General features: G+C 48.9%; 4 protein-coding genes across 4 annotated transcripts; 3 read left to right on the top strand and 1 right to left on the bottom strand.

Annotated features, from left to right (window-relative positions):
* Nucleotides 1-1,893: 1,893 nt before the first annotated feature.
* On the top strand, nt 1,894-6,749 carry ANOM_009097 (uncharacterized protein; the record flags this gene model as incomplete). Its single annotated transcript, XM_015554353.1, has 6 exons — nt 1,894-2,147; nt 2,265-2,367; nt 2,424-2,750; nt 2,837-4,928; nt 4,958-5,262; nt 5,325-6,749. The coding sequence occupies exons 1-6, from the start codon at nt 1,945-1,947 to the stop codon at nt 6,747-6,749; spliced, it is 4,455 nt and encodes a 1,484-aa protein (XP_015404154.1). The 5' UTR covers nt 1,894-1,944.
* A 642-nt stretch (nt 6,750-7,391) lies between these two features.
* Nucleotides 7,392-9,407, top strand: ANOM_009096 (putative nucleotide-sugar transporter). Its single transcript, XM_015554352.1, has 5 exons — nt 7,392-7,719; nt 7,774-7,850; nt 7,912-8,513; nt 8,567-8,792; nt 8,870-9,407. The coding sequence occupies exons 1-5, from the start codon at nt 7,636-7,638 to the stop codon at nt 9,141-9,143; spliced, it is 1,263 nt and encodes a 420-aa protein (XP_015404155.1). The 5' UTR covers nt 7,392-7,635; the 3' UTR covers nt 9,144-9,407.
* Nucleotides 9,408-9,603: 196 nt separating this feature from the next.
* Nucleotides 9,604-11,567, bottom strand: ANOM_009095 (putative sterol o-acyltransferase (APE2); the record flags this gene model as incomplete). The annotated part of the gene is made up of 6 exons (XM_015554351.1): nt 9,604-9,691; nt 9,748-9,789; nt 9,875-10,130; nt 10,193-10,897; nt 10,950-11,393; nt 11,452-11,567. The coding sequence occupies 6 exons, from the start codon at nt 11,565-11,567 to the stop codon at nt 9,665-9,667; spliced, it is 1,590 nt and encodes a 529-aa protein (XP_015404156.1). The 3' UTR covers nt 9,604-9,664.
* A 772-nt stretch (nt 11,568-12,339) lies between these two features.
* Nucleotides 12,340-15,542, top strand: ANOM_009094 (AP-1 complex subunit gamma; the record flags this gene model as incomplete). Its single annotated transcript, XM_015554350.1, has 5 exons — nt 12,340-12,426; nt 12,528-12,651; nt 12,705-12,893; nt 12,954-15,072; nt 15,122-15,542. Coding segments are annotated over 5 exons (2,559 nt in total), but the record flags the coding sequence as incomplete, so codon positions are not given.
* Nucleotides 15,543-16,411: the final 869 nt, after the last annotated feature.

The raw sequence follows: 16,411 nt of genomic DNA, 5'->3' as shown, positions 1-16,411 counted from the left end.
AAAAAAGACCCAACAAATGGTATTCATACTTCCAGTATATGATACAGCCACATCGGTGATCATTGATCTGTTAGGAAGAAACCTCCACACCCTAGGTTGGAGATCCAATGAACTTCACATCAAGTGTATAATTATAATTGTCCTTCTCATAATTAAGAAGAGAAATTATAAAATCTCTTTTTAAATAAGAAAGGGGAACAAAAGAGAGCGAGAGAGAATTAAATAAAAAATAAATCTAAAACTAAAAGAGTGCGAAAAAGGAAACAGAAAAAAAAGAAAACAGAAAAACTCACCTGGGAACAACACAAAAGTGGTATGAAATGGAAACGATCCAAATTAAAGTACCTGTGAAACCAGACGTCTTGGCTTGCCAGACCTTGCGTCCTCTCCACAAATCAGTACTCCGGTCTACACCAATGAAATTCCAATCAGGATCCAAAAGAGTACGTATGTGAACAGCGTACAGCTCAATAGATGCCCTACTCAGAGTACACCACTTGAACCCTATACCACTAGTCCGTCTACTAGGGACCGGACAAAGTCACTAAGGATTGCTGGCCCGCCTTTTGGTCTCCATCCGCTCCCGTCACTACGACTCCTGCTAACACTAACTAGACTAACTTCGACCAGTAACGGGCAGATCCATAAAGGTCTGAAAGTCTAGTACCTGTTAGTCTCCCACACTAGCCCAGGCCTGAGGCCACCATCACCACCTGCCTGCGGTCTTTAGACTTTCCCTCGTCTTCCCAACTGATCTTCAGTATCTTCTGCTCATCTCCAGGTCAAATCAATTAATTCAATCTTTCCCTCCCCTTGTTGGCTATTATTGGGGTTCCTATTTCTCCCATTATTGCTTGCTGCCTTTTTCTCTTTTCTCTTCTTTTCTTTTCCTGTTGCCCTTTTAATAATTTATTTTTCTATTTTATATTTCTTCTTCGAGGGGTAACGTCCTTCCGACACTTTTGTTTTCTCGTCTCCTCTCGTTTTTCGGGTTCCTCTTTCTTGCGACTTTTCCCCTCTCTTCTTCCGGACCTCTTCAACAGCTGACGGTCACCACTTCTTCCATGCCACGGGACCGGAGCTCTCATTGCTTGTTCTGTAAGCCCACCCTCTTCCAACAGCTTTCTATTCCCTCTTCCCCTCTCTGACCGATCGTTCTCCCTTCGTTGCTTGTGTCCAATTGATCGGTGGATACCTCTATCATTGGTGTCTTCTTTTTTTTTGGAAACATTTTATTGTCTTTGGCGGTGTTGAAATTACGTTCGCATTACGATCCGTCTGACCCAAACCTTTTCAGATTCACCTTAATCCTTCCTTTCTCTTTCCTTCACCTATAATTTTCTTCTACTTTTTTTCTTCTTTCTATTCCGAACCCCCTTACCATTCTTGAAATTCTTCCGGCGCGGATCTCATAAAAACCGAAATCGAACGCATCCGTTCTGCAACGACTGGCGTCAGTGCGACATCCCTGTCAGTGATCCAAACCTTCGCCGGCTTAGTGTTCCCCCCCCCAAAGCCACTTCCCGGCTCCTGCCAACGAACCCGCTTTGACTGCACGCTGGTGCCCGAACGCCTTGTTTTCCCTGTTGTGTTGGTCTCCCGTGTTCTTGCTCTCTCTCTCATTCTCTTACTCAACGCTCTCTTTGTCCGACTGCTATTCTTTCCTGCGCTTGATTCTTTTCGTATCTCAGCGCGCTCAACCTCCGTACGGTGTTGCGTCCCACCGCGATTCACTTCTCGGAGTTTGGACCTTCAGTACTTTCTTTCCGCATCCCACCACTACTCGCTTTCCCCACTATCCTAAGTCACGCCGCTAAGGGAATTCTGATCCGGGCACAACACATCGCACAGGGTGAGGGTTGGTGTTCCCACCAGCGAATGCTGACGTCAAAAGAAAGCTTGCGCGGACTGCTCCTCGATCCCCATTAAAGGGGGGTTGTTGACATGAATCCCGCAAATTTTCCCAATATCGGCGGGGGCATCCCTGGCGGAGGTAATCCGCATGCCCAGATGCAGGTCCCGCAGCAGAAGCCGGATAATCAGGTGATGCTGAACTATTTGGCCCAGGCATTGCAGTCTCAGGGTACTTTTACCGGATGGAGAGCCGATGTTTCTCTCAAGGAGCGGGCTGTCAATGTATATCAGATGTAAGTGGCCTGCGTCGTGTGTATGGTGATGAATCGGTCGCTTGTGCAAGCACTGGCCTTCAAGGCTATTGTTTCGCACTTCCCATCGTATTGCGCAGGCTGACAATTCATCTCCAGGTGGACATCCCTTCGTTTAATACAACCGCATGCCGCTCTACAGAGCTTAGCGCAGGCTGCTTTAAGTTTTGAGCAGAAGGCCTTCAACAATGCAAAAGAGAAGGTATGCTCTCCCCTTCCTTTGCTTGTGTGGCGGGCACTTAACGGTGGAAATATTAGGTCGATTACGATAAGGAATGCAACGATAAACTGGTTCATATTCGAGATACTCGGGCTAGACAGGCGGCTGTATTACAACAAAATGGCGGCATGATGGCTCAGTCTGGGCACGCGGCGGGAATGGCCGGTGTTGGGCAGGCCCCGTTTCCTCAACAAATGGGCCGTCCGGCACAAGCTTCTCCAATGCCTGGACAACAGCAAATGGCAATGGGAATGAATGATCCGAGTCGTCAGGCGGCTATACAACATCGGCAGCAGCAGCAACAACAACAGCAGCAGCAATCCCAAGCAATCCTTCAACAACGAGCGCAGCCAAGGCTGGTAATGGTATACCTCTGACGGACGATCTTAGCACACTTTCGGCTCAAGACTACGAAAATGTTTGCCGTATCGCCAACCAAATCTTATCGAAGACTTCTCAGGAAGATGTGGACAAGATCAAAATGAATCTACAGAACATGACTCCCGAGCAAAGACAATACCTTAATCGGAAGAATATGGATCCCATCACGTATTTCTTTCGCTCTCAAGCATTGACTCAACTCAGAAGACACAAACGAGCCCGACAGGAAGCGCAACAACGTGCGCAGAATGTAGGAATTGACCCTAATCCTGCGATGATGGGGGATCCGATGATGAACGCCCAGAATCGACAAATGTTCCAAAATATGATGAATCTGCAGCGTAATTCATTCTCAATGGGCAGTCAACCGAATTTGGATCCGTCATCATTTATCGGCAACGTTGAAAATATACAGGGACAACAGGCGGATGGTTTACGCTCCCAAGAAGCAGGCCAACTTGTGGTGCCTGCTAGTTCTTCCCAGATGAACCAACAGCCGTTTACAACGCCTCAGAACATGTTTCAAGTCGGCCAGGGTAACCAGACCAATATGAACGGTGCCGGCATTAGTCCTCAGTTCTTCTCCCAACAGCAATTACAGACGTCCCAGAATCTCCCGCAAGATCGAACGCAACAGGCACCTCAATTCCAACCACAATCGCAGGCACAAACACAGGCCCAGCAACGCGTGCAGGCTGCTCAGGACGCGCAAATGGCTATATCCCAAGCCGGTCAAGCCAATTCGCAAATGCAACAGCAGATGACACAGCAAAGTCCCGCCATGCCGATGCTCAATCGTCCCATGGCTCCGGGTCAGATGTCACCGGCGCAAGTGGCAGCTCAAGTTCGGCCTCCGTCACGGGCTCCTGGGCAACAACCGGCGGGGGTCCAGTCTCTCGGAGGACAAACGGGCATGCAGGGTCGACCTCAGATTCCTCCTGGCCTTCCGCCAATGGTTCAAGAGCAACTAGCTCGGATGACCCAAGAGCAGCTAACCGCGTTCTTAATGAACCAGCAGCGCCGTCCACTAAATAATCAAGCTATGGCAAGAGCAAACGCTAACCAGCAGTCCATGCCTATGCAGACGAACCTGTCGCAACCTGGCCAGGGTCAACAGATGGTGAATGGTCAGGCGGGTAATAATCAAAATATGCGTGCCTCCCTGAATTTACAACAACAGCTCGCAAATATGAGTGGTGCACAAGCGCCCAATCGGATGCTCCCAGGGCAACAGCAAATGACAGCCCAGCAACGGCAGCAGCAACAACAGCAGCGTCAACACGATTTATATAAGATGCAGCTGCTTCGCCAGCAGAGTGGGGGCTTAGAAATGTCCCCCGACCAGATCAAAGACATGGATCGCTTGCCATTCCCCCCTTCAATACTTAGCAACAACCCCAACGTCCCTTCGCCCGTCCCGAAACATATAAAGACTTGGGGCCAACTGAAACAATGGGCAACTGCAAACCCTCAAGTTCTCGGAGGCATAGATCTGCAGAAGTTAGTGACATTCCAGAAGTTCCATTTGGCCCAGATATTGGCACAGAACAAAGAAAGTGGTCGGAATCCTGATAGTGGTGGCCAAAACCCTTGGATGCAAATGCCTTTCCAGGGGCAGCCACAGCAATTCATGAACCAACAACAGTTCCAAGGTGGCCAACAACAAGGACCAATAAACATGCCTCCAATGCGCCCGATCACTGGGCAAGATATCCAAATAGCTCGTCAGCGACTAGGAGCTCAGGTGCAGAATTATACGGATGAGCAGCTTCGGGAGATGCTCTACAGGAACCGACAGAAACAGTTAATGCAGCTTGCCCAGAACCGAGCCGCTCAACTTGCAGCTCAACAAGGCCAACAGACCCAGTCGTCTCAGCAGCCTCCGGTCACTGCGCCTTCGGCTACGCCTCAGATCAAGTCAGAGGCCCAACACCAGCAACCAGCAACACAGTTGAATCAGCAGATGCAAGCGGCAAAGACCCAGAATGCAGCACCTGCAAAAGGTGTAAAAGGACCTGCTGCTAAGCAACCGCCGAAGAGAAAGATACCAAATGAAGAAAGCACGGACGCTCAGAATACCCCTGCGCAAAAGCCGGCACAGCCTGTGGCTTCTCAAGGATTGTCGGGTTCCACGCCAGCACGACCTAATATGCCGTTCACTCGTGAGCAGTTGGTTAATATGACACCACAGCAACGTGCACAATTGGAGGCGCACATACGGAGCAACAAGGCCAGAATCAAACGCGCGCTCCCATTTCGAGAACCGCTGCGGAAGAGCAATGGAACAACCTACCGGACAAGATCAAGCAAATGTATAACGAAATCCTGGTGCAACCCCTACCTGTTGAACCTGTATCTGTCACACCAGAGCAAAATGCTCAAATGTCCCAGCAACTACGGGACTTTACGGATATGCTGGGTAGGATGGATACACTGGTTCAATGGTTTTCCAAGATCCCTAACCAGGAAAAAAATGTGAAAAGCTTATTAGCTATGGTATGTCCACATTGCGTGTTTTTCTATTATATTAACTAGTGTGCTGATTCTGTGCCATTTAGCGCATACAATTAATGAGGCAATTTAAACCTGGACCTGACTGGACGATCAATGACCATTTTACTGTCTCACCAGAGTACCTGACAATGAGCACTAACTATGTCAAAAAGCTTTTCCAAGCCATGATCACCCGCGTCAGCCAACATCAAAATCAGCCATCTGGACAACGGCCTAGTGTATCTCAAGGGTCAACTAATATCCAATCGTCCACACAGAATAACATGCCCGCCTTGAACGCAAGCAATCTTCAGCAACTTCAACAACAGGAGGAGGCTATCCAGCGGGCCCGAAGAGCCTCAAGCCAGACTGCTGTCTCGGCAACTTCCGCCGTACCACCGGCACCGTTTGGCGCGCCGTCTCCTCAGGGAGTACCACATGTTTATGGACCCGGTAGCATGCCCCCCCAGGAGCTAAAACTCCCTCCGCCAAAGAAGAGGAAGCAGTCCCACGCTGGGCCTATTACCGGAACAGCTGGCACCAAATCACCGGCAGCCAAACAGACTGCAACAGATGCCAAAATGACCGCCACAGCTATGGTTGGTCCTTTCAAATGCAGTGTCCCACAGTGTCAGCATCATTACCAGGGCTTTGCAACCCAGAACGCGCTGGACAAGCATGTTGAAGAAACCCATAAGGTTGAAGAATCAATTGAAGATCCGCTTCAGTTTGCCCTTGAAAGCTTCCGTAACTTGGTCAAAGAGGAGGATAAGGCTTCACCTGAATCGCAAGCTCTGAAGAAAAGTGCTGGTAGTGCAATGGACACCCCGCAGGTGCCTCCTAAAGTCGGCGTTCCCTCACCCCCCATGAAGCAGGAAGCGGGAACAACTCCGATCACCGCGGGCGCTACCCCGGTGGCGCGCGTGTTCAGTCAATTCGGAGCGAAGCCCACTTCTCCCGCATCCAACCAGACCCCTCGTGGGCCATCAGTCAAAGTACCTTTGTCGACAGCCAAGCCTTCCGGTAGTAAGGACGGGAAGAAGGAGGCCGGCAAAGCGACCGAGCAGATGCCATCCTTGGAGCCTACCACTGAAGACCCTTGGACTTCAAGTGCTGTTTCTCTTGAGGCGATCCAGGACACATTTATGGACTTTGGGGACGACAGTGGCTTTGGTTTCGGCCCCATGGACGAGTTCATTAATGCAGACATGTTCGCCAACACTCAGTCGAAAGATACACCGGATTCGGTTGAAACAGCCATTGTCACTCAAACACCTAAGGACAACGACTTACCGAAGGTCGGGGACTTGGCAAGTAAAGGTGCGGAAGGCCTTGAAGGCAACTGGATTCCAATGGACTGGATCAACCTTCCGGGTCGGTTCGAAGATGGACCTCTTTTGAACGAGTCCTGGGAGGATATTGATTGGGACACCCTCGATCGGAGTAACATGAATGTTGACGATAGCGGAATCGCCATCTGTGCCATGTGAAACGGCTTTTTACGAAAAGAAGAAAAAAAATATGGAAAAAACAATTAAAACTTAATGACCCTGAGCAGGTGAAAGGCGCTGCGGCTTATCTCTTTGACATAAATATGGATGACTTATGTATATTAAGACTAGGCCAGTGTGGGAGGCCACTTGTTTTATGCTTGTGATTTTGTTTTCTTTTACGTCTGTCACTCTTGTCTCTGTTACACCCTCGGACCACTTCGATTTCCCTGTTCATCTATAGTTGGCTTAGCCGTGGCGTTTCAAGGAGCGAGCAAAAGGTCATCTGTGAATTGTTGAAAGAGCCATCGTTCTCCTTGCTATATTTGAAATCTTCTTCATTCCCCCCCCTTGGTCTCTTTCCAGGCGACGGAGCTATCTATTGAAGGCAAATATAATATCCACATCTTCAAAGTTTGGAAAAACATGAACATCCCAGTGAAAACTTCCGGAGTAGTAGAAGTTGACTTGTAGGTTTGCGGCTGTTCCATGGAACACAGCGGTAAGGCTCGATACTGGATGCGTACGATACGGCGGATCCCTGGGTCCATGTGCCAAGGCTCGGGGGATGGTCAGCTGCTGATAAGGACGCCCCATCGCTCCATCTCCTCTCGGATTCCTCACTCTTTGTCCTTCTCCAACAACAACCCTATTGTCATTTCCGAGATAGGCTGTCAATAGAAGCCTTCCTACACTATATCCTTCACTCTGTGCTATAGCGCTGAGTTTTCTAGAGGAGCATCTGGTCTACTGCTTCCAAGACTCCCCCGGATAGACACGGGTCCTTATCTCTCAGCCCGCCAGGTTTCTGTCTCTCCACCACGACTGAGAGACCCTTTGGTTCGACATATTCTGTTTAGGGCATTGTAGTGCCCCTTCGGGAATCATGGCGACCAAAGCAATGATTCCGTTCCTGGTCACGATGATGCTCGTGACCGGTGTCTGCAATACTATCCTCAACAAGTATCAGGTTAGATCCCTTACCAGTGCCTGTTGTCTGCTTTCTGCTAAATTGCATGAACAGGATATGCAATGTGTGCGAAACTGTGATTCTCAGGATCCTAGCGATCGCCATCTCTTTGAGCAGCCTGTTATTCAAACGTAGGCGTTTTTATATCATCTTCTGACTCGTGCATCGGCTTATGGTTTGGTTCTACAATAGGATTCAGATGTTCATTGGAGAAATGGGTTGCTGGCTCGTGGTCCTACTCTCATATATTTACCAAGCATTCATCTCACCGCGCTTTTCGAATCAATCATCCCCCCTTTTAGTCGGTGGCTATCACCCTGTCGCGGATAATGATGGCGTCGATGATGGCGTCGAGGATAATGCAGTTGAGGGGGATGGGTTCCCCAATGACCCTACAAAGCCTGCGCACGCGCATGACGAGCGTATACGGCTACATGGCCGGAAGATCTTTCTACTTGCTGCACCAGCATGCTGTGACATTGCAGGCACTACACTTATGAACGTCGGTCTGCTCTTTGTCGCAGCAAGCATCTACCAAATGACACGTGGTGCGCTGGTACTCTTTGTTGGGCTCTTCAGTGTTCTGTTTCTCCACCGGAAACTTTATTTTTATCAATGGGTTGCACTTTTCGTGGTCGTCCTGGGAGTTGCACTGGTTGGCCTTGCAGGTGCCCTCTTTGGTGACAGCCAGAACCACGATATCACACGAGAGGATGCCATGGCAGCTGTAGCGCACATCTCGATGCAAGCCCGCGCTCTTGCGAAGACCCCTGAAGCAGTTCAGGCCATTATCGGTGTTCTCCTTATCGCCGCAGCCAGATCTTTACTGCCTCGCAATTCGTGCTAGAAGAATGGATCTTGGAACACTATGCTATGGATCCTATCCAAGTTGTTGGCTGGGAAGGCGTTTTCGGCTTCTCTGTAACTGTCATCGGATCGATCATCTTATATCTGTTCGTGGGACGCACGGAAGCTGGCCGCTATGGATACTTTGATGTCAAGGAAGGATGGCATCAGGTATCGAGTAACAGAGCTATCGCTATCTCCAGTGTCCTGATTATGATCAGTATTGGGTATGGTCGTTCCCTTTGCCCTGCTAAGACCTGTCGATACAACATAAAAGCATTCACTAACTTTTTTCCTTGAACAGTGGCTTCAATTTCTTCGGCCTCTCCGTTACCCGGTCTGTCTCCGCTACATCTCGTAGCACAATTGACACTTGCCGAACACTCTTCATTTGGCTCGTCTCGTTGGCGCTCGGATGGGAATCCTTCAAATGGCTTCAGGTAGCCGGGTTCGCATTACTCGTGTATGGAACCTTCCTTTTTAACGACATTGTACGCCCACCGCTCAAGGCATGTCTTCCTCATGAAGTGAGGGAGAGGGAACTGCTGCTACCAGAGGAACCGATTGAGCATATCTAAATTTAGAGAACGGGACATGCTATTAGCATCTCAACATCCCCACACCCATGTCTTAGGCTCACGTTATCTTGCTTATCTTACTTTTGGATGCATGGTTGGTATAAACTATTGGCGTTGCAGGCTTTCGAGTCGTCTTTATTCTCTTTGGCTTTTGGTTTCTATGAATGGTCTCATCTTATATAGATGAACTTGGCTTGCTTTCTCGGACTTTGTATACATTTGTACTTGGATCTTATCTATGAACGCTGAAAGGTAAAGGTAGAGGAATGGAAAAAATGAGCCACAGCCCGGTCTAGCGTAAATAAACTACTATAACATCATAGGAATCTAAGTCCAATCACAACGAAACATTGGCATGAAAGACAAATGACAAGTAGAAGGCCACTATCCTAGCCATACAAAACGGACGGGCCCGCTCAATATACAATCTGAGGCCAGAGTTTATATATCTATCTATATCGCCAAGGCCCCGTATATAGTACAGATCAAGTACTCTTGTGGTCTGATATAGATGTATTTTTCTAAACGAGAACGTATAGTGCACACATCTATCAAGAGACACTTATTAGTTGAGTAATAGAGAAGTTGCGGATGGTGTACTCACACAAGCAAGACCAAAGATCATCGACAGCCAGAAGAAAATATTCTATTGCATAGGTTAGACGTGCCCATTTCTCTCTCTTATTTATTTCTTTGTTTTTCTGGTCCGGTAGGGAGTAGTTGGTGCTTACTCTAAGGGTCGTCTTGCCCCGGAAGTACTTGGATTGCTGGACGGCCACAAGAGGCAATTGGAGCATCATAGCGACGAATCCGTAGCCGCGGAGTTTCTTTGTAATGCAGCTCATCACTAACTCGTGGGCAACAGAGCTCACGAGGAAGGTGATGAACATGGCGACGGACTGAGAAAAGCGGGCCTTGGAGGGGAAATAGACATGCCGTCGGAGGAAGTGATGGACAGGGATATTCCACTCGCGCGAGAATTCAAGCCTGGGGGAAAATGTCAGTTGGTTAGATCCGGTAATGAGTATGTATCAAATGTGTACACGTACCAATCGCATGAGTTCCACCAGTCTGAGTAGAAGTGACGATCGGCGAAACAGGTGATCTCCGCAAATGCACCCAGCACATATTCGAATATAACCAGGAAGACGAGTAAAAACGTGATCATAAAGGGGAACATAAGCATATTGATTGTTTCCGCGAGGATCAAGGCTTTGTCCGCTGCACTCTGTTTCAAATGCAACTGGGTATTGGCCTCGCTCAGGACTGGGAGAATGAACTCTTCACTTGTGAGGGTCAACAGGAATATACACCCAAAGACGGCACACGTTTTCAGGCCGATCTCTGCCCATGATCGCTCCTTGCTGCGAGGATATTCCAACTCGTAGCAGAGGGTAGGGCAGAAAGCGAAGTCGACGTAGTTAGGGAGTGTAAGGTTCTGCGGATATGTGACATGGCCTAGCGGCGAGGTCAATTCGGTCGCCAAATCCTCACGGAGTTCTTGGATCGATTCCGATCGTGAGTGGCTACTATGCCGCTGCGTAGGGGGCCGACGGGGTGCTGGGTCAGGATACCGATCCACAGCTGCATCTATTGATGCTGACCCAGGGTTATCAAGTGCGGACAAGCGGCGCTCGGTCTCGCTGAGATGCCCGTTGTAGAATGCATAAGAGTGTATCTTCATCAAAAAGGTTAAGGTATGCAGAGTGAAGAATACCTGCGCGGTCCAAGTCCAGCGTAACATAAATGGCCAACTGATTGTTTGATTAGTTCTGTAATTCAAGCGCAATTTAGAAATCGACTCACTTGATCCATAGGACTAGCCAAGCCGCTTCAAAAATGCTTTGTACTACCATGCCCCCTCTTCCCCATCGCAGCCATCCACTACTGTTCCTGTAAAGGTGATGGAGCGGCAAGACTGCTGCACTACTCACCACCATAGCGAGGTCGCTGAACCCCATTGCCCAGACATTTGCTGTCAGGAGACTCCATACTCTCACCCGTAGCGGGGAGCCGGTGTCCTTAACATTCCGAAGCGCGGTAGTGGCCACCATGATAAATAACCCAATCCAAAACAGTGTGAAGAAGCCGCGGAAGTTATGATAGTCGCTCTTCGGGTCGAAGTGAGATACGCGGGGGATATAATCAATGGTATAGAACAGTCGATTCCGGGCTCTAGCTTGCTTTCTGGCGTGCGATATTGACTGGATCGATGGAGGGGCATCTTCGGCGACGGGGGTTGAACGTCCACTACCATACAGCCGTTAGACTCGAGGGAGATGGCAGTGGGCTCAACGGTCTTACTTACCTCGAGTCAAGAGAACTTTTATCCAAGGAAAAATTGGTAGAATCGTCAAGTTTCTTCAATAAGGCCCGTGGCCGTAACATCGGGGAGCCATTGCTCTGTGATACTGCAGAAGACATCCTCGCGGAGTCAGGAGTGCTAGATGTCATGTCATGTACACTTTGCTCACATTGGTTCCGTGGAACTAGTAGAAGAGCTTTAGCACTGAAGGGACAGTCTAACTAAATATAAAATCTCTCAAGGTTTCGGTGAACAGATGGAAAGGATTGTCTCGAAGGACACTTGTACATCCAGGAAAAGGTGGATCCTTGATCAATAATAGTTGTCGACAAGGCAGACTGATTTGCGCAGGGACCAATTTTAAAAGGGAGAAGATGGTCGGTGTCGCGTATCAGCCGGGCATCGGACCGCGACGAGTGTTTCCTATACCATTGGCATCCAACATTTGCAACGAATTATGCAGAGAACAAGGCAAATTGAACGGAGATCATGGGGGGCCGTAGAGCCTCTGAGTAAGAAAAGTTATTTCTGTACGGAGTAACTGGGAAGCCCTCACGTCATGCCGTCCACCTGATCCCGGGCCTCGGAACCGCGGTACCGCCGAAGTACGTACCTTATAAGGCGGTGCGGAAGGGTAACGATACGAATACGATACAGGGTACAATTCAATGTTGATGGCCTGTAGTTTCAGGCTATCTAGATATCCATTCTTCGGATCACGTGGGGAGCCCACGAGGGGCCCTAGACTCAAAGGGGGGAAGCGCCAAGACGGACAAGTCGCAAAGGACGGGCGAGGCTCAACCTACCGACGCCGTTGCTGCTACTTTTATTGTTTAGACGCTTTTCATCTGGCCTTGGAGTTGCGTGGACTGGTTTCTTCGCATTGCTTTCTTCTTTCCCGTTCCTTCTTTTGTCCTCCTTTAATTCATATCCTTCTTGATACCCCGTTGGGGGTCCCTGTGGCCGCCATGACATCCCGTAAGTCGTGTCCATTGCTAATGGAAACCCCCCACAATGGCATCCCCTTACCTGGCAACTTAGTTGCTAACAATTCTTTCTCCGCCGCCCAAAATTTATAGTCAAGCAATTCATTCGAAATGTACGTTCTGCTAAGACAATCGCCGATGAACGGGCGGTGATTCAAAAAGAGAGCGCGGCCATTCGTGCGTCGTTCAGGGAAGAGAGCCATGATTCGGGCATACGGTCAGCCATCTGTGCATTCCTCACCTGAACCGACATCTCATACCCATTGACAGGAGAAACAATGTTGCCAAATTACTTTATCTTTTCACCCTCGGTGAGCGGACGCACTTCGGTCAGATCGAATGCCTGAAACTGCTGGCGTCCCACCGCTTCGCAGACAAGCGATTGGGATACCTGGGCACTATGCTGTTACTAGATGAGAATCAAGAAGTATTGACGCTGGTGACAAACTCGCTAAAGAAGTAAGTTACAAATTGAATGGATAATGCGCTTTATGGATCTTTCCCACTAATATAACGCAGTGATCTTAACCATTCCAATCAATATATTGTCGGGCTTGCCCTTTGCGCCCTAGGAAATATCGCCTCCGTCGAGATGTCCAGAGATCTGTTCCCGGAAGTCGAGTCTCTTCTTTCTACCGCAAATCCATATATCAGGAGGAAGGCGGCGCTGTGTGCTATGCGGATATGTCGTAAGGTGCCAGACCTGCAGGAGCATTTCTTCGAGAAGGCCAAAACCCTCTTGTCGGACAGGAACCATGGTGTTTTGCTATGCGGTTTGACTTTGGTAATAGACATGTGTGAAGCGGAGGAGGCCGAGGAAGGACAGGAAGGCGTGATTGAGATGTTCCGACCTCTGGCTGGTAGCCTCGTTCGTGCTCTAAAGGGGTTGACAACCTCCGGATACGCCCCGGAACATGACGTTTCTGGAATCACAGATCCCTTCCTTCAGGTCAAGATCTTACGTCTCCTTCGAGTACTAGGAAGAGGAGACGCGGCAACAAGCGAACTGATTAACGACATTCTAGCCCAGGTGGCTACCAATACTGATTCAACAAAGAACGTCGGCAACGCTATCCTCTACGAGGCGGTCCTCACCATCCTTGACATTGAGGCTGACTCGGGCCTAAGAGTTCTAGGCGTCAACATCCTCGGAAAATTCCTCACCAATAAGGACAACAACATTCGTTATGTTGCTCTTAATACGCTGAACAAGGTTGTCGCTATCGAGCCCAACGCTGTGCAGAGACATCGCAACACCATCCTAGAGTGTCTCCGCGATCCCGATATCAGTATCAGAAGACGAGCCCTTGACCTTAGCTTTATGTTAATCAATGAGAGCAACGTCCGTGTCATCATCAGGGAGCTTCTTGCTTTCTTAGAGGTCGCGGATAACGAGTTCAAGCCTGCGATGACTAGTCAGATCGGCATTGCTGCCGATCGCTTTGCGCCGAACAAACGTTGGCATGTCGACACGATCCTCCGAGTCCTGAAATTGGCTGGTGCCTATGTCAAAGAGCAGATTTTATCTTCCTTTGTGCGTCTCATTGCTACTACACCAGAATTGCAAACCTACTCCGTGCAAAAGCTCTACATGTCGTTGAAGGAAGATATCTCGCAGGAGGGTCTTACTCTTGCTGCCACTTGGGTCATTGGAGAGTACGGCGATAACCTTCTTGAGGGCGGTCAGTACGAAGAAGAGGAGCTGGTCAAGGAGGTCAAGGAAAGTGACCTCGTTGATCTATTCAACAATATTCTCAACAGTACATATGCAACACAAACGGTGGTCGAATACATTACCACTGCTTCGATGAAGCTTACCGTGCGCATGTCGGACCCAGCTCAGGTCGAGCGCCTCCGCCGCTTCCTGAATAGCCGGACGGCCGACTTGAGCGTGGAAATTCAACAACGAGCTGTCGAGTACACCAATCTTTTCGGCTACGACCAGATTCGCCGGGGTGTTCTTGAACGTATGCCACCTCCCGAGATTCGTGAAGAACAGAGGGTCCTGGGTGCTCCGGCAAAGAAACGCCAGAGCAAAATCCTCAAGGACAAGACTAAGAAGGCCGTCAAACCGGCCGAGCAGGATATGCTTCTCGACCTCATGGGTGGTGATGCTCCGGCGACCAGCCCAATTGGCAACGGGTCCCAGAATACAGCCGACCTGCTGGCAGATATTCTCGGCGGGGACTCTGGGCTCTCGTCCCCTGCTCCCCAGCCGACGCAGAAGCCAGCACAGTCCAACACAGCTGCCATCATGGATCTGTTTGGCTCCAATGGAAACACCCCGTCGGCCGGTCCAGCTGAGCCGGCATCTTCGTCTATGGACCTCCTTGGAGGCCTTGGATCCGCCGCGCCTACGGCATCCACCCCTCCCCCCTCGGCACCCGCAGCCCCTGTCCATGCAGCATTCAATAAGAACGACCTTTCTCTGACCTTGCAGGTCCAGCGGGGCAGCGGCGGCAATGCACAGATCCAGGCTCGTTTCCGAAACTCCTCGAACTTCACTAGTTTCTCCGGTGTTGGATTGCAAGCCGCGGTACCCAAGAGCCAACGGCTTCAACTCAGCGCAATCAACAAGCCCGATCTCGAGGCCGGGGATGAAGGTATTCAACTACTGAAGGTCGCCTCTCTAAACGGAGTAAGTTCTCAATTCTCTCCCGCCTCTCGATATACTAACAATACCCAAGGCCCTCCCACCTAAACTCCGCCTCCGTCTGCGTATCACATACTCCAAGGACGGATCAGATCCCGTGACAGACCAGGTCGACTGGACCGAGCCGTAAGCCGATCGATCTTCATAGAAAGGATGGCTCCCCCACACCTTACCCCGTCAAAGACATCAATTGACAAACCAGCGCCCTACCTTAATTATATCACATCCCATTTTCCATTTCACCCCGTTACCTAGATGGTTATTTACCTTTTTGAATGAAAGTGCTCTCCAATCGCATGGAGAAAAACGAAACTTCTTGAGTATAAGCTAGGGGCTCTATACGTATGTGCTCAATTGAGCGAGAATGATGGAAAACTGTCATGCATTCATACCCTGTTGATTTCCCGTCATCTTTATCACCAAATTTTTCTCCGTTGCCCGTTCTATTTTCGTGTAAATGCTTGTTTGTGGGTGAAAATCAGGTGAAGAATTTGATAGTTGTATGTATTTACATTCGGTTATAATGAGGATAGATTCAATTGATTCTTAACCAACAATATACAGGCAGTTTTTGGATTTGTTGGGGACATACTCATAGATTCAACATATTCTACGTGTTATATATAAATGCGGGGTATGAGATATGGTAGTACTAGTGCTTATGCTTACCCAAAAGTGTTCGGTCTGGATTAAACCTACAAATCTAACATATACGATAATAAGAAAATCAAAACAAATACAGTCTATGAATAGCCAATTTGAGAACAAGCGTCCATGCGAATAAAACAATTGATATGCTATGTGCCAATTCCCAAGCGTTCAAAACCTCCCCAACCTGATTCATCAGTCATGATCGTCAATCATCATTTACTCCGACATTTCCCTGGATAAATAAAATGGATGATTGATACTCATCACAGTGTCCCATCCGTACGCCGATATGATTTAATAAGAAAAAAATGATTGTAGTAATAGCAAAACAAGAAATGTGGATCGTGGTCATAAACGAACAGATATATGCCTGCGGTTCAGTGGATCAGAGCCTAGCCCGTTTCTGGGTGTGAAGGCATGATGATATCTTATAATGTGCGAAGAATAGAAATATGTCGGCAGTCTTTGAGTGCTGGCAGACTCCCCATAGGTTATTCTGGTACATTGTTGGACATCATTGGGCATTTCTGATATCAACTGCGATTGAGCCGCCTAAATGCTAGTAAAAGGCTCTGGGCCACTGAAAGAGAGACGAAGAATTGAGAATTGAATGTACCAAGTGTTGTGCTCCAATGAATATCTGAGATTGAGTTACTGTCGTTATTATGGGTTC

The sequence above is a fragment of the Aspergillus nomiae genome, assembly GCF_001204775.2.
Source record: "Aspergillus nomiae NRRL 13137 chromosome Unknown contig00283, whole genome shotgun sequence".
NCBI lineage: Eukaryota > Fungi > Ascomycota > Eurotiomycetes > Eurotiales > Aspergillaceae > Aspergillus > Aspergillus nomiae.
Note: the sequence above shows the minus strand (reverse complement) of the source record. Positions and strands in the feature narration are given on the sequence as shown.

Bases quoted from the DNA above. Each gene is read 5' to 3' on its own strand.
- ANOM_009096 (XM_015554352.1), top strand. From the start codon at position 7,636: ATGGCGACCAAAGCAATGATTCCGTTCCTGGTCACGATGATGCTCGTG. The intron at 7,720-7,773 runs GTTAGATCCCTT...TTGCATGAACAG, and splicing joins CTATCCTCAACAAGTATCAG to GATATGCAATGTGTGCGAAA. The intron at 8,793-8,869 runs GTATGGTCGTTC...TTCCTTGAACAG, and splicing joins CTGATTATGATCAGTATTGG to TGGCTTCAATTTCTTCGGCC.